The sequence below is a fragment of the Hypanus sabinus genome, chromosome 3, assembly GCF_030144855.1.
Source record: "Hypanus sabinus isolate sHypSab1 chromosome 3, sHypSab1.hap1, whole genome shotgun sequence".
Taxonomy (NCBI): domain Eukaryota; kingdom Metazoa; phylum Chordata; class Chondrichthyes; order Myliobatiformes; family Dasyatidae; genus Hypanus; species Hypanus sabinus.
In genome coordinates, this window is record NC_082708.1 from 90,040,810 (window position 1) to 90,063,880 (window position 23,071).

The 23,071-nt window shown below is 40.9% G+C and overlaps 1 protein-coding gene across 1 annotated transcript in view; it reads left to right on the plus strand.

The window, feature by feature from the left end:
• tnfsf13b (TNF superfamily member 13b) overlaps positions 1-23,071 on the plus strand; it is a 46,214-nt gene that overhangs the window by 12,757 nt on the left and 10,386 nt on the right. Inside the window, exons 3-4 of the mRNA XM_059963337.1 lie at positions 20,944-21,000; positions 21,083-21,169. Coding sequence (XP_059819320.1) covers positions 20,944-21,000; positions 21,083-21,169 — 144 coding nt within the window. The remainder of the gene's footprint in view (positions 1-20,943; positions 21,001-21,082; positions 21,170-23,071) is intronic.

The window sequence follows — 23,071 nt, forward strand, 5'->3', positions numbered from 1 at the left end:
AGTGCGATAGAACAAAGGGATCTGTAAATACAGATGCATTATTCATTGAAAATTGTGTCACAGGTGGATAGAGTCATTAAGAAAGCTCTTGGCACATTGGTTTTCATAGATCAAGGTACTGAGTAGGGATGTTATGTTGAAGGCCTAATTTGGAGTATTGCGTGCAATTTTGGTCACCCACAACATAAAAGATGAAAATAAGACTGAAAGAGAACAGCAAAAATTTACAAGGACGTTACCAGGACTGGAGGGCCTGAGTTATAAGGAAAGATTGAATAAATTTGAACTTTATTCCCGAGAACATAAATAATTGAGCGATGATTTGATAGAGACATATAAAATTAGGAGGGGTATAAATAGGGTAAATGCAAAGAAGCTTTTTCCACTGAGGTTAGGTGAGGCTACAACTAGAGGTCAAAGGTTAAAGTGAAATGAGAACGTGAGGAGAAACTAGTTCACTGCAAGGCTGGTGAGAGTGTGGGATGTGCTGCCAGTGCAAGTGATGGATGTGATTCAGACTTCAACATTTGAGAGAAGGTTGGATGATGGGAGGGTTGGGTGTGGGTTTCTGGATTTAGGCAGCTTAAATGGTTTGGCAGGGACTGGATGGGTCAAGGGACATGATTCTATGCTGTAGTTTTCTATGGCTCTGCAACACACCATCTTCACATTACTATAATTCGGGAGCAGTTATCATTACTCTCATCAGAAAGAGTAACCATTACTATCATCAGGGAGAGTTATCATTACTAACATCAGGGAGATTTACTATTAATATCATTAGGGAGAGTTATTATTACTATCATAAGGGAGAGTTAGCATTACTATCATCAGGGAGGAGTTATAGGAGCTTGAAGATGCACTCTCAAGATTTTAGGAACAGCTTCTTCACCACCACCATCAGATTTCTGAACAGTCCACAAACCCATGAACATTACCTCTCTGTTCCTTTTTTGCACTATTTATTTATTTTATTGCAAGTTATTTATCTTTCACTGTATTGCTGCCACAAAAGAACAAATTTCATGATATTTCAGTGGTAATAAACCTTATTTTGCTCCTACCTTACAAGAATATATTGGTTCTGGACTGTTGTCAATTTTCCTTTGAATGCTTCCCACAGGGCAAAGATGTAACAGAAATAGATGTTCCCTATATAAATTTGGCAGGTTCAGTCTTGTTTTAATGAAATGTTCCTTTCCCCAGAGGATAGTGAGGTTAGTGAGAGGTGTTCTGATATGCTAGGTAGTTTAAGATCAAGGAGCAGATGGGTTGTGTCTTCTTGAAGAACATTAAGGTGGAAAAATCCACAGGACTTGATAGAATCTATTTTAAGGTTATTGAGAGAGACAAGGAAAGAAGATTTCTGGAGCTTTAGTGAATATCTTTGTATCTTCTATAGCCCCTGGTGTGGTTCCAGAGGACCGGAGAGAAGCCAATGTTATTCCTTTGTTTAAAATGGGAAATAGAGATAATCCAGGAAATTATAGGCCAGTGAACCTCGCATCGATGGTAGGGAAGGTCTTGGGGAGGATTCTTAGGGGAAAGAGAAATGTACATTCGGAGGAACAAGAGATACTCATCATGGCTTTTTGTGGGGTAGGTCATGCTTTACAAATAATTCTTTGTTAAACACTATTTTTTTTGAGGAGGTGACCAAGATATCTGATGAGGGTAGGGCAGTGGATGTCACCTATATGGACTTCAGTAAATCATTTAACAAGGTTCCTCGTGGTAATTTGATCAGGAACATTAAGAAACATAGTATCCACAGTGACTTGATAGCTAGGATTCAGAATTAGATTGCTGGAGGAGACAGAGTGGAGTGGTAGAAGGCTGTCTGTCTGTGAGCAGTGCTGGGCCTATTACTTATGATGTATATAAATGATTTTGACAAACATGTAGAGTACTGTGCAAAAGTCTGCAGCTCATATATACAGCTAGGGTGCCTAAAACATTTGCATAGTAATTTAGGTGGGTTAATTAGTACTTTTGCAGATGACACAAAAAAGGAGAAAGACAGCAAAGAATATTGCAGGATATGGGATCAGTTACAATTATGGGCAGAGAAATGGAGTTTAGTCTGGACAAAGGATAAGACGTGGAAGAACAGGAGATATTGTGTGACAATGGGAAAGTGTGTATGGAACCAGAGGAAATAGCAGAGGTACTTAATGAATACTTCAGTATTCACTATGGAAAAGGATCTTAGTGATTGTAGTGACGACTTGCAGCAGACTGAAAAGCTTGAGCATGTAGATATTAAGAAAGGGGATGTGCTGGAGCTTTTGGAAAACATCAAGTTGGATAAGTTGCTGGGACCAGACTACTGTGGGAGGCGAGAGAGGAGATTGCTGAGCCTTTGGTGATGATCTTTGCATCATCAATGGGGGCAGGAGAGGTTCCGGAGGATTGCAGGGTTGCGGTAGTTGATCCTTTATTCAAGAAAGGGAGTAGAGATAGCCCAGGAAATTATAGACCAGTGAGTCTTACTTTAGTGGTTGGTAAGTTGATAGAGAAGATCCTGAGAGGCAGGATTTATGAACATTTGGACAGGTATAATATGATTAGGAGTAGTCAGCATGGCTTTGTAAAGGGCAGTTCTTGCCTTATGAGCCTGATTGAATTTTTTGAGGATGTGACTAAACATATTGATGAAGGAAGAGCAGTAGATGTAGTATATATGGATTTCAGCAAGGCATTTGATAGGGTACCCCATGCAAGACTTTTTGAGAAAGTAAGGAGGCAAGGGGACATTGCTTTGTGGACCCAGAACTGGCTTACCCACAGAAGGCAAAAAATGGTTCTAGATGGGTCATATTCTGCATGGAGGTCAGTCACCAGTGGAGTGCCTCAGGGATTTGTTCTGGGACCTTTACTCTTTGTGATTTTATAAATGGCCTGGACGAGTAAGTAGAGAGTTAGTAGGTTTGCTGATAACACGAAGATTGGAGGTGTTGTGGATAGTGTAGAGGGCTGTCAGAGGTTACAGCGGGACATTGATAGGGTGCAAAACTGGGCTGAGAAGTGGCAGATGGAGTTCAACCCAGATAAGTGTGAAGTGGTTCATTTTGGTAGGTCAAATATGATGGCAGAATATAGTATTAATGGTAAGACTTTTGACAGTGTGGAGGATCAGAGAGATCTTGGGGTTCGAGTCCATGGAACTCTCAAAGCAGCTGCACAGATTGACTCTGTGGTTAAGAAGGAGTACGGTGTATTGGCCTTCATCAATCATGGAATTGAATTTAGGAGCCGAGAGGTAATGTTGCAGCTATATATGACCCTGGTCAGACCCCACTTGGAGTACTGTGCTTAGTTCTCGTCGCCTCACTACAGGAAGGATTTGGAAGCCATAGAACGGATGCAGAGGAGATTTATAAGGATGTCTGGATTGGGGAGCATGCCTCATGAGAATAGGTTGAGTGAACTCGGCCTTTTCTCCTTGGAGCCAAGAAGGATGAGAGGTGACCTGATAGAGGTGTACGGGATGATGAGAAGCACTGATCATGTGGATAGTCAGAGGCTTTCTCCCAGGGCTGAAATGGTTGCCACAAGAGGACGCAGGTTTAAGGAGCTGGGGAGCAGGTACAGAAGAGATGTCAGGGGTAAGTTTTTTACTCAGAGAGTGGTGAGTGTGTGGAATAGGTTGCCGGCAACAATGGTGGAAGTGGATAGGATAGGATCTTTTAAGAGACTTTTAGATAGGTGCATGGAGCTTAGTAAAATAGAAGGCTCTGGGTAACCCTAGTAATTTCTAAGGTAGGAACATGTTCAGCACAACCTCGTGGGCCGAAGGGCCTGTATTGTGTTGTAGGTTTTCTATGTTTTTATGTTTCTAAATGTGAGGTTTTGCATTCTGGGATCTCAAACTAAGGAAAAAGTGCCCAGTTAAAGGCAGGACCCCTAACAGCATTGATGTACAGAGTATTCTTGGAGTCCAAGTCCAAATTTAGTAAAGTATGCAACTTCACCTGGCCTGCATCACGAGGGCATAAAATATGTCTTAGGAAGTCAGGATGTGTGCCGGAATGAGAGAGTATGAGCTATAAGGGGAAGCTGCACAAACTTGGGTTGTTTTCTTTCATGCATTAGAGGCTAAAGGGAAACCTGATCAAAGTTGATAAAATTATGAGAGGCGTAGATAGGGCAGATGGCCGGACTCTGTCTCATGGGGTTGTACTGTCAAATACTAGAGGGTGAGAAGGGGAATGTGATGAACAGGTTCAAAGTGCCTAAAACACACTGTGAGATTGTGATAGTGGAAGAAAGTACAAGCAAAATGCTCAAGAGTCTTTTAGGAGAATTAAAAAATTTACATCTTGTATGTATAATTTGATTCAAAAACAAATAATTAAATTAGGAATTCATAAATCAAGACAAAAATGGGAATCTGATTTGAATGTTAAAATTGATGGGAAAAACTGGTCAAGATTATGTTTTGATAGTATGAGAAATACAATAAATGTTTGACTTAGATTAATACAATATAATTTTTTACATCAATTATATATAACACCACAGAAAATAAATAGATTAAATTCAAATATGTCTGACCAATGTTTTCGATGTAATCAAGAAATTGGTACCTTTTTACATTCTACTTGGTCTTGTTTTAAAATTCAACCATTTTGGATAAATTTAAGACTTTTACTGGAACAAATTACTGGAGTACAACTCCCACATAGTCCACTATTATTTTTATTAGGAGACATTGAAGGGACAATACCGAAACTTAAATTGAACAAGTAACAGAAAAAATGTATAAAAATTGCATTGGCAGTAGCCAAAAAAGTTATCGCAGTTAGTTGGAAATCTGATTTATATTTAACTCTGGATCGTTGGAATAATGAAATACATAGTTGTATTCCATTTGAAAAAATTACGTATAATTTAAGAAATGAATATGATATATTTTTGAAAATTTGTTTCCCATACTTACAAAAGATAGGAATAAATACTTAGGTCCTTTGAAGATAAAATTATAGTAATTGGGGAAAGTACAAAATAAATATCAAAATTATTTTGAACTCCATGGAGCATGTGGGGATCCTCTGATATCCAGGCAATCTTTCTCTTCTTTCTTTTTTTTTTCTTTAGATAAGGGTTAAGGGGGGGGGGGAGGGTTTATATTATCTTTCTTACTATTTTACTATTACATTTATTCTTTGTAATTTCTAAAATTTAATAAATAAATAAATAAATAAATAAACAAACAAACAAATAAATAAGAGTCTTTTAGGTAAGTAAGTACGTGAATATATAGGGAATGGATAGATATGAATCATGTGCAGGCAGAAGAGATTAATTTAATTTGGCATCATGCTTGGCATGCACGTCATAGACCAGAGGGTCCGCCTGTAATGTCTTCTATGTTCTGTGGTTACGACCTCCAAAGTGCTGCCCCCACTTGATCAGGTACACTCTCCAAGAAAGAGTGTGTTCGTCTGTGTAAGAAGGTTTTCATGGAAAATTCTACCCCCTTTGAGCCTTCTACAGATAGGCAAGCCCAGTTAATATATAAGAGATTAAAAACTCATGTATGATTACCCTATTGTTTCATTCCATCTGCCTGCTGTTTGCCTACATATTTGTTCATCTGTCTCATGTTGTCTGTTGAGTAGTTTGAAATATGTCCCCAGTAATGTGAAACATCCTTTTTGTTCCTACGCTCCACCTTTATTGACAGTTGAGAAGCAATCCTGGATATCCTTTCTTAGTAGTGCAATAATTCATTCCTGGTTTAACAATGAGTTGCCACTTCTGTATGTGTATACATTCACTTCTGTATGCAATATAGATTCCTGATCTGCCTTCTGAACACTGACTTTTACTCAGCAAGGAAGGTGGGGAATGGGGGTGAATAGGTGAGCTGTGGTGATAGGGGATTTGTTGATAAGCGGAACAGAACAGAAGTTCTGTGGGTGAGAATGAGATTCCCAGATGGTATGTTGCCTCCTATGGCCAGGGTTCAGAACATCTCGGATCAAGTCCTTAGCATTCTCAAGTGAGAGGGTGGACAGCCAGAGGTTGTGGGCCATGTGGGAATCATGGAGATTATTAGTGGAGAAGTTAGTGAAGAAAGACCTCAGACAAAGTCAGGAATCAAAAGGTTGAGCATGCTGTGACTAGTGTCCTGAGCTGTGTATATTTCAATGTAAGAAGTGTTGTAGGAAAGGTGGGTGAGCTCAGGGTGTGGATCATGACATTGTGGCCATTAGTGAGAGGTGGTTGCAGGAGGGGCAGGTCTGGCAGCTCAGTTCCGGAGTTCCATTGTTTTAGACGTGACAGAGTGGAAGGGATTAAAGGAGGAGGGAGCTAATTAGGGAAAATATCACGGCAGTACTCCATCAGGACAGACTGGACAACTTGTCTAGTAAGGTTCTGTGAGAACCTCACTCGGTTTTGGTCGGAACTGAGCAATACAAAAGATATGATCACATTAATGGCACTAAATTGCAGACCACCCAACAGTCCTAGAGATTTAGAGGAACAAATTTACAGAGAGGTAGCAGACTATTAAGGAAGACGATTAAGCAAGAAAATTAAGGCTGTTATCATAGGAGATTTTAACTTCCCGCATATTGATTGGAACTTCCATACTTGTCAAAGGACTAGATGGGATAGAGTTTATCAAATGTGTTCAGGAAAGTTTCCTTCATCAGTACGCACAAGTCTCATCAGATACTTGATCTGCTATTAGGAAATGAGACAGGGCAGATGACAAAAGTTTGTGGAGGGGACACTTTCCATCCACTGACCACAATACCATTAGTTTTAAAGTAATTATGCAAAAAGATAGGTCTGGTCCATGGGTTGAGATGCTACATTGGAGAAAAGCCGATTTTGATGGCATCAGAAATGATCCAGCAAATGTGGATTGGGGCAGTCTGTTTTCTGGTAAAGATGTACTTGGTAAGTGGGAGGCCTTCAAAAACGAAACTTTGAGTGTACTTAGCTTGTATGTGTCTGTCAGAATAAAAGGTAAGGTTAATGAGTGTAGTTTGGTTTTCAAGAGATATTGAGGCCCTGGCTAAGACAAAAAAGAGGTTGCACAGCAAGTATAGACAGGTAAGAATGAATGAGGTGTATATGGAGTACAGAAAATGCAAGAAAACACTTCAGAAAGAAATCAGGAGGGCTAAAAGAAGGCATGAAGTTGCTCCAGCAGACAAGGTGGAGGAAAATCTTATGGGATTCTACAGATATGTTAAGAGCAAAAGGATTGCAGGGACAAAATTGGTTCTCTGGCAGATCAGAATGTTAATCCATGTATGGAGCCAAAGCAGATGACAGAGACCTTAAATAATATTTTTCCATCTGTGTTTAATCAAGAAGTGGACAGAGTCTATGGAAGTGAGGTAAAGCAGCATCAATTTCATGGACCCTGTATAGATTACAGTGGAGGAGGTGTTGGCTACCCTGAGGCAAATCAGTGATAGATACATCTCCGGGGACTGACAATGTGCTCCCTCAGACCCGACAGATGACAAGTGCAGAAAGTACTGAGGCCCTGGCAGAGATATTTAAAACATCCTCTGCAACAGGAGAGGTAACAGAGGATTGAAGGATAGCCAATGTTGTTCTGCTATTTTTAAAAAAATTCTAAACATAAATCAAGAAATTATAGACCAGTGAGTTGTGGGAAAATGATTGGAAGATGTTCTAAGAAACTAGATATATAAGTATTTGGAGACATGGATGATGAATAATCAGTGTGGCTTTGTGCATGGTAGGCCATGCCTAACTAATCTTACCGCATTTTTCAAGGAAGTTACCAGGAAAGAAAATGAAGGCAGGGAGTGGATGTTGTCTACATGGACTTTAGCAAGGCATTTGACAAGGTCCCGCATGGGAAGTTGTCGAGTAGGTCAGTCGCTTGGCATTCAAGATGAGGTAATAAATTGTATTAGACTCTGGCTTTATGGGACAAACCAGAGTGTGGTAGTAGATGGTTGCTTGTGACTAGTGGTATGCCACACAGATCGGTGCTGGGTCCGTAGTAGTTTGTCTTCTATAGCAACAATCTAGATCAGGGATGGCCAACCTACAGTGCATGCGCCAAAAGTGGTGCATTGGATGATTAGAAGTGACACATTGCAACCCAGTGATAATAATAAAAAAGTAAGCCTACTCATGCAAAAAGTATTAACCAAAAACCAATTTGTAGAAAAAAATATTGGTAACAGGAATTCAAGTAGATTAGAGCTAGAAATGGGTTTTACCAGGTCATTGGGTGTATTTAAGGCAGAGATTGATAGGTTCCTGACTGGACTTGGCATCAAAGGTATCATAGAACATAGAATAGTACAGCACATTACAGGCCCTTCAGCCCACAATGTTGTGCCAACCCTCAAACCCTGCCTCCCATATAACCCCCTATATTAAATTCCTCCATATACCTGTCTAATAGTCTCTTAAACTTCACTAGTGTATCTGCCTCCACCACTGACTCAGGCAGTGCAATCTATGCACCAACCACACTCTGAGTAAAAAACCTTCCTCCAATATCCCCCTTGAACTTCCCTCCCCTTACCTTAAAGCCATGACCTCTTGTACTGAGCAGTGGTACCCTGGGGAAGAGGTGCTGGCTGTCCACTCTGTCTATTCCTCTTAATATCTTGTACACCTCTATCATGTCTCCTCTCAGCCTCCTTCTCTCCAAAGAGTAAAGCCTTAGCTCCCTTAATCTCTGATCATAATCCATACTCTCGAAACCAGGCAGCATCCTGGTAAATCTCCTCTGTACCCTTTCCAGTGCTTCCACATCCTTCCTATAGTGAGGAACCAGAACTGGACACAGTACTCCAAGTGTGGCCTAACTAAAGTTTTATAGAGCTGCATCATTACATCGTATCTCTTAAACTCTATCCCTCGACTTATGAAAGCTAACACCCCATAAGCTTTCTTAACTACCCTATCTACCTGTGAGGCAACTTTCAGGGATCTGTGGACATGTACCCCCAGATCCCTCTGCTCCTCCACACACCCAAGTATCCTGCCATTTACTTTGTACTCTGCCTTGGAGTTTGTCCTTCCAAAGTGTACCACCTCACATTTCTCTGGGTTGAACTCCATCTGCCACTTCTCAGCCCACTTCTACATCCTATCAATGTCTCTCTGCAATCTTCTACAATCCTCTACACTATCTACAACACCACCAACCTTTGTGTCATCTGCAAACTTGCCAACCCACCCTTCTACCCCCACATCCAAGTCGTTAATAAAAATCACAAAAAGTAGAGGTCCCAGAACAGATCCTTGTGGGACACCACTAGTCACAACCCTCCAATCTGAATGTACTCCCTCCACCATGACCCTCTGCCTTCTGCAGGCAAGCCAATTCTGAATCCACCTGGCCAAACTTCCCTGGATCCCATGCCTATTGATTTTTTGAATAAGCCTACCGTGTGGAACCTTGTCAAATGCCTTACTAAAATCCATGTAGATCACATCCACTGCACTACCCTCATCTATATGCCTGGTCATCTCCTCAAAGAACTCTGTCAGGCTTGTTAGGTACAATCTGCCCTTCACAAAGCCATACTGACTGTCCCTGATCAGATCATGATTCTCTAAATGCAAATAGATCCTATCTCTAAGAATCTTTTCCACCAGTTTTCCCACCACAGACATAAGGCTCACTGGTCTATAATTAGCTGGACTATCACTACTACCTTTTTTGAACAAGGGGACAACATTTGCCTCCCTCCAATCCTCCGGTACCATTCCCGTGGATAACGAAGACATAAAGATCCTAGCTAGAGGTTCAGCAATCTCTTCCCTTGCCTCATGGAGCAGCCTGGGGAATATTCCGTCAGGCCCCAGGGACTTATCCATCCTAAAGTATTTTAACAACTCCAACACCTCCTCTCCCTTAATATCAACATGCTCCAGAACATCAACCTCATTCATATTGTCCTCACCGTCATCAATTTCCCTCTCAGTGGTGAATACCGAAGAGAAGTATTCATTGAGGACCTCGCTCACTTCCACAGCCTCCAGGCACATCTTCCCACTTTTATCTCTAATCGGTCCTACCTGTCATCCTTTGTTCTTCACATAATTGAAGAATGCCTTGGGGTTTTCTTTTACCCTACTTGCCAAGGCCTTCTCATGTCCCCTTCTTGCTCTTCTCAGCCCCTTCTTAAGCTCCTTTCTTGCTACCCTATATTCCTCAATAGACCCATCTGATCCTTGCTTCCTAAACCTCATGTATGCTACTTTTTTCCACCTGACCAGATATTCCACTTCACTTATCACCCATGGTTCCTTCACCCTACCATTCATTATCTTCCTCACCGGGACAAATTTATCCCTACCATCCTGCAAGAGATCCTTAAACATCGACCATATGTCCATAGTACATTTCCCTGCAAAAACATCATCCCAGTTCACACCCGCAAGTTCTAGCCTTATGGCCTCATAATTTGCCCTTCCCCAATTAAAAATGTTCCTGTCCTTTCTGATTCTATCCTTTTCCATGATAATGCTAAAGGTCAGTGAGTGGTGATCATTGTCCCCCAGATGCTCACCCACTGAGAGATCTGTGACCTGACCTGGTTCATTACCTAATACCCGATCTAGTATGGCATTCCCCCTAGTTGGCCTGTCAACATACTGTGGCAGGAATCCATCCTGGACACACTTAACAAACTCTGCCCCATCTAAACCTTTGGAACTAATCAAGTGCCATTCAATATTAGGGAAGTTAAAGTCTCCCATGATAACAACCCTGTTATTTTTGCACCTTTCCAAAATCTGCCTCCCAATCTGCTCCTCAGTATCTCTGCTGCTACCAGGGGGCCTATAGAATACCCCCAGTAGGGTAACTGCTCCCTTCCTGTTCCTGACTTCCACCCATACTGACTCAAAAGAGGATGCTGCTACATTACCCACCCTTTCTGCAGCTGTAATAGTATCACTGACTAGTAATACTCCCCTTTTCCCCCCTCTCTATCACTTTTAAAGCACTGAAATCCAGGAATATTTAGAATCCATTCCTGCCCTGGTGCCAGCCAAGTCTCTATAATGGCCACTACATCATAATTCCATGTATGTATCCAAGCTCTCAGTTCATCACCTTTGTTCCTGATGCTTCTTGCATTGAAGTACACACACTTTAGCCCTTCTACCTTACTACCTTTATACCCTTTATTCTGCTGCTTTTTCCTCAAAGCCTCTCTATGTGCTTTACTCCATGCACTTCTTTCACTGCTCTATCGCTCCGGGTCCTATCCCCCTTGCAAATTAGTTTAAACCCTCCCGAACCCTGCTAGCAAACCTACCCGCAAGGATATTGCTCCCCCTCAAGTTCAGGTGCAACCCATCCAATCTGTACAGGTCCCACCTTCCCCAGATGAGATCCCAATGGTCCAAAATCCTCAGCCACGCATTCAACTGCCATCTCCTCCAATTCTTACCATCACTGTCACGTAACACTGGCAACAATCCTGAGAACGCCACCCTTGAGGTCCTGTTCTTCAGCCTTCTGCCTAGTTCCCGAAACTCACACTTCAGGACCTCATCGCTCTTCCTGCCTGTGTTGTTGGTCCCAACATGTATCACGACTTCTGGTTGCTTTCCCTCTTGTACCAGGATGTCATGCACCCGGTCAGAGACATCCCGGACCCTGGCACCCGGGAGGCAACAAACCATGCCAGTTTCCTTCTCACGTCCACAAAATCTCCTGTCTGCTCCCCTGACTATAGAGTCTCCAATGACGACAGTTCTCCTCTTCTCCGACCCACCCTTCTGCACCACAGGGTCAGAGTCAGTGCCAGTGGCCCTGTCACCATGGCTCACACCTGGTCAGCTGTCCTCACCAACAGCCTCCAGCATCCCCTTATTATTCAGGGGAATGGCTACAGGTGTGCTCTGCACTACCTGTCTACTCTCCTTTGCTTTCCCCCCTCGGACTGTCACCCAACGACCTGCTTCCAGCAGCCTAGTTATGACTACCTCCCTGTAGCTTTCATCTATGACTGCCTCATTCTCCCTTATGAGTCGAAGGTCATCCAGCTGCTGCTCCAGATTCCTCACACGGTCTTCCAGATCGCCCAGCCGCAAGCACTTCTGGCAGATGTGACTCTGCGGGAGAGGGGAGTTCCCCCAAGACTGCCACATGTCACAGGAGAGGCACATCACCGTCTCAGGAGGCATTGTAAAGACTAACTGGGAACAAACTCGTCCTCCGCCTCTTCTTGACAAAGCTTCTCGAGTCAAAGCCTCAAATCTCCACTCCATCACTGGCCCACTCACTCACTGGCCGCTTTCCAGTTATCCGCTATCAGGGTGAAGGCCAGTGGTTACAGTTTTACTTAATCAGCTACGTAGCTTTCTAAGCCATGCTATTGGACCTTGTCCCTTTGCCTATGTCATCGAGTTCTTGCTGCAGGAACGCGTGGATTCCTTCATTTAGTAAGGAGTTGCCAGAAGAATTGAACATTGTGAACATAAGTGAATATCCCCATTTGTGAACCAAATTGGTCGAAATGGGCTTTTATGCTGGCGTTGTCATCAGGAGGAAGCCAAGAGGAATTGTGGTTTCCATTGATATTATATTTTCTTTCACACTGACATAGCCCTTCCATGGTTTATAATACATACAATGGTGTGTTGCAGCTTCATTAGGTTGTTTGAAGTTCTGCTTGATGCCTGACTATGCTAACCATTGAGACTCAAGAAGGACTACAAAAGCTAGAAATCTGCAGCAACATGAAAAATGCTGGAGGAGCTCACTGGGTCTAGACCCTTTATCAGGATGGCAAAGAAAGACAGCAGATAGCCAGTATAAAAAGAATGGCTGGATGGTGGGTGATAGCTGGTTCTGGGTGAGGGAGGGAGTGTGGGAATGTTATTAGAAGCTGGAAGTGATAGGTGGAAGAGAGATAGGGCAGTAGAAGATGGAATCTGATAGGAGAGGTCAGTGGACCAATAAATAAAGGGAAAAAGGTGGAAGACAACTGGAGAGGGAAAGAGAAAGAGAAGGGGTGATGGGTTGGTGGGATAAGGCAGAGGGGAGTGGTTCTCACTGTCATTGTTGTCAGGTTGGAGAATACCAAGATGGGATGAGAGGTAGCGTTCTTCATATTGGTGTGGTGGTTTGATAGTCATGGCACAAGAAAGGATGTATCAGTTCATGAGGATAAGGTTTCTGATTGTGTGTCTTTCTGCTGTTGATGATAAATGAAGCAGCAGACACTAGAATCTACAACAAAAAGAAGACACTTGAAGAACTCACATGTTTTTTCTCCTCTGATCCCTACTTACCCTTGGCAGAACAGCATGAAAATCCCCTTGGTTCTCACCTTTCACTGCACCATGTGATTCTCTGCCACTTCCACCCATTCCAATGTATTTCCACGACCAGCTCTATCTCCACCATCCCACACTTACTGCTTTCCACAAGGAGTATTCTCTTCAGGACTCTATGGTCTTCTCTGCCTTTTCTTCCCATCTACAACTGAAACCAATATAATTTTTATCCTTTCCCACTTTCCTCACCACCTTCCCAGGCGAGGGAGGCATTCAATGACACTACTTAAAATTTGGACTCCTGCATTCAGTGGTCACAATGTGACCTTCTCTATATCAGTGAAACAAAGCATAGGCAATGGTTGTTTCATGGAGCATTTGCACCCTGCCTGCAGCAGCCATCTCCAGCTTTCGGTTATGCATCAGTTCAACTCTTCTTCCCATTTGTCGGTCCTGGGTCGTCTTCATTGCTATGGAGAGTTGAAGCAGAAATTGGAAGAACAGTGACTTATAGTCATTCCACTTTGGTAGCTTACAATCCAATGGAATTTAACTCTGACAATTCCAGTTTCAGGTAACCCACACCCCAGAGTTTTCCTTCTTGTGAAAGTAGAGGATAAAATGAATGCAGCAAAATACAGGGAAATCCTGGAGGAAACCCTGATGCAGTCTGCAAGAGAACAAAGACTTGGGCGAAGATTTGTTTTCCAGCAAGGCAATGACCCCAAGCATAAAGCCAAAGCTACACAGGAATGGCTTAAAAACAACAAAGTTAATGTCCTGGAGTGGCCAAGTCAGAGTCCAGAACTCAATCCAATTGAGAATTTGTGGCTGGACTTGAAAAGAGCTGTTCACGAACAATACCCATGCAATATGACAGAGTTTGAGCAGTTTTTTAAAGAAGAATGAGAGAAAATTTCAGTGTCCAGATGTGCAAAACTGATAGAGACCAATCCACACAGACTCAAGGCTGTAATTGCTGCCAAAAATGCATCCACTAAATACTGACTTGAAGGGGGTGAATACTTATGCAATCAATTATTTTGTGTTTTATATTTGTAATTAATTCAGATCATTTTGTAGAGATCTGTTTTCACTTTGACACAAAGGAATCTTTTTATGTTGATCGTGTCAAAAAAGCCAAATTATATCCTCTGTGGTTCCATGTTGTAGAACAATAAAACACGAAAACTTCCAAAGGGGGACAGGGGTGAATACTTTTTATAGGCACTGTATGCTAGCAGAGACATCTGGGATCTTTGCATGAAGTACAGCAATCATTTTGCATAGGGCAATCTCTAACTGATAGAATTGAGAGAATGGCCAAATAGTCTCTTCTAGGTGTTGTTTGAGAGATAATTGTCAAAACCACTACAGAGAATGCCCCGCTCTGTTTGTATATAATTGTAAGTAATTTAATGTTTCTCTCAGGGGGTAACTAGGATATCAGTTTAAATTATCCTTTAAAAGATTTGAGTTCAACTCTTCTTCAGCCCTACCCAGATGTCAGAGATTTTCTGAATGAAAAGGTATTCCTTTGGGACCCTGGCTGATAATTAGCAAACATACAAAAATTACATATTAAAAATAAGTTTTTCCTTTACTTGTAAACATAAAAATATAAAATAAAAAGACAACAAGCCACAAATACAAAAAGAAAGAAATAATAATAATAAACAAATAAGCAATAAATATTGAGAACATGAGATGGAAAGTCCTTGGAAGAGTGTTGAAAGATGGAACAAAAATCTGCTTGCATACAATTAATCCTTTAGTTCGCTAGGAATTAACTGTTCAGAAGTCTTGATAGAGGAATTCACAAGGCTGCTGCTGTTGGTGGATATTTGATTCTTGTACTTTTAAAGGCAGTTTTCTTTTCAAGACAATGTCTAGACTCCCATCTGAAACAATTTGTTATATCGTTGATCATAAGCTTCAAATCAGCCAGCAACTCAGTAGCATCTGAAAGAAAACTTCTATGCCACCTGGAGACAAATATTTCTTGGGACGTTTGCTTTGTCTAATTTTATTTACAATTAATTTCTCAAGAATCAAGAGCTATTATGCAATTTCCTCTGCTACTGACGTACAAAGGTTCCTCTTTTTTGCCATGTTTTTCACAAAATACAAAAGGATTAGGAGCCATGCTATGTCACTGTGGTTGTGTAGCACTCACATCTACCACTGTGAAGTGCTTTAAGAGATTGGTTATGGCTAGAATTAGCTCCTGAATAAGCAAGAAGGTGGATCCACAGCAATTCATCTACAGTGGTGCTAGAAAGTTTGTGAACCTTATAACATTTTCTCTATTTCTGCATAAACATGACCTACAATGTGATCAGAGCTTCACATAAGTCCTAAAACTAGATAAAGAGAACCCAATTAAATAAATAACACAAAAACATTTTACATGTTCATTTATTTATTGAGAAAAATAATCTAATATTACATGCACCTGTTGAAAAAAAGTATTTGAACTTCTGGGTAATGCCTTCTACAAAAGCTTGGAGTCAGGTTACTGACAGCATGCTTTTCTCAAGAAATATCAGTTTATATGCACCATGCCTCGATCAAAACGGGATATTAGAAGAAGAATTGTAGAGATGCACGAAGCTGGAAAAGGCTACAAAAGCATTTCTAAAGATCTGAGTGTTCACCAGTCCACAGCAAGAGAAATTGTCTACAAATGGGGGAAACTCAGTACTGTTGCTACTCTGCCTAGCAGTGGGCATCTTGCAAAGATCACAACAACAGCACAACATGCAATGCTGAAGGAGATGAAAAAGAACCCAAGGGTAACAGCAAAAGACCTACAGAAATCTCTAGAACTTGCTGAAGTCTCTGTTCATGTGTCCACTATCAGAAAAACAGGGAGTAAGAATATATTCATGGAAGGACACCATGGAGAAAACCATTTCTCTTTGCAAAACGAAGAGAAATGGCCTAAAGTTCTTTCAAGCCGATGTGCAGGATTGATCAACAATTACCAGAAACGTGGTTGATGTTATTGTTCTCTAAGGGGGTCATACAAGTTACTGAAAGCAAAGGTTCACATAATTTTTCCAACAAATAGGTGTAATATTGGATCATTTTTCTCAATAGATAATGAACAAGAATAATATTTTGTGTTATTTAGTTAGTTGGGTTCTCTTCATCTAGTTTTAGGACTTCTGTGAAAATCTGATCACATTTTGGGTCATATTTATGCAGAAATAGAGAAAATTCTACAGGATTCACAAATTTCATAACACCACTGTGTGCCACAGCAGGTCTACAGTGGTTGCAATCTCACTGGCTCTCCACTGAACTTTGGAGCACCTAGACAACAATAAAACATGCGCAGGCTGTGATTATATTCTTCATTTCATTTGGCACACACCAGCCTGACTTGGAAATATAATGTTGTTCTTTCACCACAACTTCCTGGAACTCTCTTCCTAACAGCTTTTTGACATTCAAGATTGCAACAGTTCTATGTGGACTGGAAATAGCATTTCCACCTTGCTGACAGTCAACATTGGTGCATCTCAGGGATGTGTGCTTAGCCGACTGCTCTTCTCTCTCTACATCCATGACTGTGTGGCTAGGCATAGCTCCAATGCCATTTATAAATTTGCTGATGATAGAACCATTGTTGGTAGAATTTAAGATGTTGACATAAGGGCATACAGGAGCGAGATATAGTAGTTAGTTAAGTTAGTCACAGTAACAACCATGCACTCAATGTAAGACCAAAGAGTTGATTATGGAATTCCGAAACAGTAAGATGAAGAAACACAAAGTAGTCCTTGTAGAGGGATCAGAAGTGGAGAGAGTGAGCAATTTCATGTTCTGGGTGTAATAGCTCTGAGGACCTAAGCTGGATGAAACATATTGCTGCCGCTATAAAGGAGGCAAACCAGCGACTATCTTTCATCAGGAGTTTGAGGAGATTTGGTTTGTCAACTAAGACACTTGAAAACTTATACAGAAGTACCATGGAGAGCATTCTGATTGGCTGCATCAGTGTTTGCTCTGGGGGTGTGGGGGATTGCACAAGATCAAAGTAACTTTGCAGAAATTTGTAAAATTAGTCAGCACCATCATGGCTACTAGTCTCCATAGTATCCAATACATCTTCAAGATGCCTTAGGAAGGCGGTGTCCATCATTAAGGATCCCCACAACCCAGGACATGCTCTCTTTACACTGGTACAATTGGGAAGGAGATACAGAAGCCTGAAGACACACACTCAGTGATTCAGGAACAGCTTCCTCCCTTCTGCCATCCAATTTCTAAATGGACATTGAACCCTTGAACGCTATTTCACTACTTTTTTTTTTGCACTACTTATTTTACCTATATAATAGACTGAACTCAGTTAACTTGGTTTATTTTCTCAGTATTTATTTATCATGCTGGTGATATTAAATCAGATTCTGATTCAAGATGATATTTCACCACCACCTTCTCAAGGGCAATTTTGGATAGGCATTAAATATTGGCTCATCTCACATAGCCCAAATTCCTTGAATGAAAAGAAAGCTTATGTTCCAGACACTGAATGTACTGTTGTGATATTGATAAGGGCAATAGGGGATAGTATTTCTTAATTGTACTCAGGAGAGTTATCTTGATTGACATGTTTTCTGTCCAAAATCCTAGATCTGGGATCTTGGTCTGAGGCAAGACATTGGCAAGGTAGAATTACACTTGTTGAGCACTGCTGTGTTTAATTCATGTAATAAACTGAACATGACAGTACAGAAATAATTTTCAGGTTTGCAGATGAGACAAAACTTTAACATACAGTATTAGTAGTGAGTAACAAAGATTTAAAAGACACATTGTTAGAAAGGAAAAACATACAATTGTGGTAGGAAACGTAAACAGACCATGTATGCTAGATGGAACAATTTTAACAAATTGAAAGAGCTGGTTAGAAAGCATGGTGAGGGATGCAAAGAGCGAGGGCCCAAGATTCTTTTTGCACAAATTACTGAAAATTATAAAGTTGGATGCTAATTGGTAACTTAGCATATCATATTCAATGATTTATAAACAGAAGCAAAATACTAAAATCTAGAGAATTCTAGAAGACATTTTAGTAAGCAAATGGGAGCTCATGGGAAATGAGCTAGGTGACGGATCTTTACTTGGCGCATCATGCTAGCATAACGATTAGTGTATCACTGTACAGTGCCAGCCGTCACCGATTCCTGCACCTGCAAGTGTGTTCTGCCCATTACTGTGTGAGTTTTCTTCAGGTATTCCAGTTTCCTCCCACTTTCCAAAGACCTATGGTTAGGGGTAGTGAGTTGTGACCATGCTCTGTTGTTTGTAGAAGCATAGTGAACCTTGCAGGCTGTCAAGTACAATCCTCATTGATCTGATTTGACATATGCATATTGTTTGATGTACGTGTCCAAATAAAACTAATAAAGCCATTCTTTTTAGTGGGAGAACATCTAGCAAACTGATAGCTCCCTAAGTTTTAAAATGGCCATGATAAGGACAAGAATTGTCCTTTAGGCAGAGTATTAAATTGGGGTAGGGCAAAATACTAGTATTAGGCAGGAACTTGGAAGAGTTAATTGGGATCAACTGTTAGTGGCAAGTCCACATTTGGCATGTGGAAGGTATTCAAAACTAAAGTACACAGAGTTCAGGGCAAGTATGTTCCAGTCAAAAGGAAGGGCAAGGATGGCAAGGTCAGAGAACCTTGGATGTCATGAAAAGTAGTGAATTTATTCAAGAAGAAATAGGAAGTGTATGAAAGGATTAGGAAAGGTAATTAGAAACTAAACAGATGCTTTGCAGATTATAAGAAAAAGATAGTAATGCAGTCAAGCAGGGAATTGAGAGAGCTAAAAGGGACCATAAAAAGTCTTTGCAAGTAGGTTTCAAGAGAAACTCAAAGCATGCCATATCTGTACCAACAGCAAGAGGAAAACTAGGGAACAAATTGGATCAATCCTGCTAGGACACAGATCAAGTGGGTGAGATCATAAATCAGAGCTTTACATCAGTATTAACCAAGTAGAGGAATGGGGAAGATAGGGAAATAAGTGTGGAGTGTGCTAACATGCTAGTGAACAGAGGACACGGTCCACTCTCACTAGTAACAGCTCATGAAGACGAGGAAGGACACCATTTCAACTGGACTACAGCCAGAGTCTTGATTCAAGCAAGAACAATAAAAGAACAAGAATTTCTTGAAGCATGGTTCTCTGCAGAAGAATCCATCAACAAACACACCGACATAGATCTGGTATATGAACCCTTTCAGGGAAAAGAGAAACAACATCAACAATAAATGAATGGCCAGTAATCTCAGCATCTGGATGGCAAAGAAAACACTTCCAACAGACCTCCCTCAAAGCTTGCCAGTCAGAACCTTCTACTGCTAAATGGTTCACAGTGTCTTGAACCAGCCAACCAGATTACAACATCTAATCAATATACATTCAGACCCTGGAGGAGTATATAAGCCAGCATTCTGAGAAGATAACACCCTCAACTTGATTGAAGCTGAAACATCTGCAAGCATTTTGCCAAGTTTGGTGATCAACCAAACTTCCAAATAGTCAACCTGAGCTACCAATATTCCACAATATTTCAAGCAGAATCCATTATTATTCTTAATTCATTGGACTTGTTATAGAGCCATATAGCATAGAACCAGGCTCTTCAGCCCTTCTACCATCAAATACTTATATATACAAATGTTTTCTTATCCAATGCTTGACCTGCGGCCTATAATGGCTTGGCAACTCAAAAGATTCTTCTTTGACTTTGTGAGAGTGCTGTCCTCCAGGACCTTCCACAGATCCCCGCTTAACTGTTATTCCTAACTTTAAACCTATGCTCACTGTTTTAGACACTACTTTCATGGAGAAAGTTTCTTACTATCTATGCCTCTCAAATATCCCTTCAATGTAAATGGTAGATTGGCTAATCACTAGTTCTCAAATCCTGCACCAAATTTCAAAATGTTGTTGGATGCAGGAGTTGTCAGTGGGTAGACCAACATTTATTGTTGATCCAGAATACCTGAGAACATAATGGTGGTGAATTTGCTTCATGAATGTGGTGTATGGGTGCTCCGGTATCATTGAGTATGGAGGACCAAATTAATCCCAAAAGCAATGAAGTAATGGAGGTAGAGTTCAAAGTTAGAAAGTTTATGTGTTGTGGTCCTCCATTGGTCGAGGTCAACTATGGCTGTTACATCCTAACTATCTACGTTGTTGGTGCAGCACTGTCTGTTGGAAGAAGGGCATACCTGGGAGCTTTTGCTGGTATAGACAAAGCTACCATACACAAAATATATTTTGCAGATATTATAGACTACCACAACCATGCACTCTTCATGCCATTCTGTTTCTGGAAGATGTTGAATTCCTTGTGTGTGTTTTATCACAGAATACCTGATGTGCTGGTTATTTCCAAAATTTTTTATTTTGCATCTTAAATTTCCAGTTTTTGGACTTCTATTTTTCTTTTGACTTGGTATTTTCCATCAGCTTTTGTCCTTCTTTATATACATTGAATTACATTCAATCAGGACAGGTATTTTCTAAACAGAATGGAAATTGAGAGTAACTTATCCTAAGTTATCAGAGATATTCTGGTTGTTGGGAACTGTGTTAAAATCAATGAATGTCACTCACTGTATATATTGGTCTTCTATTCCTTTTCATTTAGTGCAGCATTCCTGCGTGCAATTGATTGCTACAAATCATCAAATGCCGTTTGTAAAAGGTAATTTTAATTAATAAGTACTAATGCTGCAATTGCTCCCTGCATTTAAACTGAATTCTAATATGTTTTTACAAATTCTTAGCAAGTGATTGCTCGAGACATTTGTATGGAAAGTCACAACCAATCTGTAAAACGGAACGAAGATATATTTCAAGGAAAGATGGCAAACGTAAGTATCTAAATTATAGTCAATTAAAGAAACATAGAAAACCTACAGCGCAATACAGGCCTTCAGTCCACAAAGTTGTGCTGATCATGTCCCTACCTTAGAAATTACTAGGCTTACCTGTTTCACTCTATTTTTCTAAGCTTCATGTACCTATCCAAAAGACTCTTAAAAGACCCTATCGTATCCAACTCCACCACCATTGCCGACAACCCATTTCACACACTCACCACTCTCTGAGTAAAAAACTTAGCCCTAACATCTCCTCTGTACCTACTCCCCTCTGTACCTACTCCCCAGCACTTTAAACCTGTGTCCTCTTGTAGCAACTATTTCAGCCCTGGGAAAAAGCCTCCGACTATCCACACGATCATGCCTCTCATCATCTTTACACCTCTACCAGGTCACCTCTCTTCCTCTGTCAGTCCAGGAGAAAAGACCAAGTTCACTCCACCTATTCTCATACTGCATGCTCCCCAATCCAGGTAACATCCTTGGAAATCTGCTCTGTACCCTTTCAATGGCTTCCACATCCTTCCTGTAGTGAGGCGACCAGAACTGAGCATGGTACTCCAAGTGGTGTCTGATCAGGGTCCTATATAGTTGCAACATTACCTCTCAGCTCCAAAATTCAAATTCATGATTGATGAAGGCCAATAAAACCATACGCCTTCTTAACCACAGTTTCAACCTGCATAGCTGCTTTGAGAGTTCCATGGACTCGAACCCCAAGATCCCTCTGATTCTCCACACTGCCAAGAATCTTATCATTAATACTATATTCTGCCATCATATTTATCCAACCAAAATGAACCTCTTCACACTTATCTGGATTGAACTCCATCTGCCACTTCTCAGCCCAGTTTTGCATCCTATCAGTGTCCCGCTGTAACCTCTGACAGCCCTCCACACTATCCACAACACCCCCAACATTTGTGTCATCAGCAAACGTACTAACCCATCCCTCCACTTTCTCATCCTGGTCATTTATAAAAATCACAAAGAGTAAGGGTCCCAGAACAGATCCCTGAGGCACACCACTGGTGACTGACCTCCATGCAGAATATGACCCATCTACAATCACACTTTGCCTTCTGTGGGCAAGCCAGTTCTGGATCCACAAAGCAATGTCCCCTTGGATCCCATGCCTCTTTACTTTCTCAGTAAGCCTTGCATGGGGTACCTTATCATATGCCTTGCTGAAATCCATTTAGACTACATCTACTGCTCTTTCTTCATCAATATGCTTAGTCACATCCTTAAAAAATTCAATCAGGCTTGTAAGCACGACCTGCCCTTGACAAAGCCATGTTGACTTCTCCTGATCATATTATATCTCTCCAAATTTTCATAAATCCTGCCTCTCAGAATCTTCTCCATCAACTTACCAACCATTGAGGGAAGACTCACTGATCTATATGTGAATAATACCAACAAAAAGGTAGTGATAAAATGTGGACTTACACACATGCAATGAAGCATTTTGAACTTGCATGGAAAATAGATAATCTGCTGCCTTTTTGAGGTTATATTTACAGCATTGCATGTGATTAAACTCATTTACAATAACATTTATGCTATTCGTATTGCTGTGAAACAATCTTATGTACGCACAAATATAAAATATATACCACATTGAAATGCATCTTGCAGACTTGTCAGTATCATGCTTGTCAATGATCAGAACAAATTGAAATTTTAAAAGTTATGACCAGAGCTTTGCACTACTGAAAATGTTTTATTTGTCACTGAAGCATTCAGTTATTTGGTAATAGAAACATAGAAACATAGAAAATAGGTGCAGGAGTAGGCCATTCCACCCTTCAAACCTGCACCGCCATTCAGTATGAGCATGGCTGATCATCCAACTCAGAACCCTGTACCTGCTTTCTCTCCATACACCCT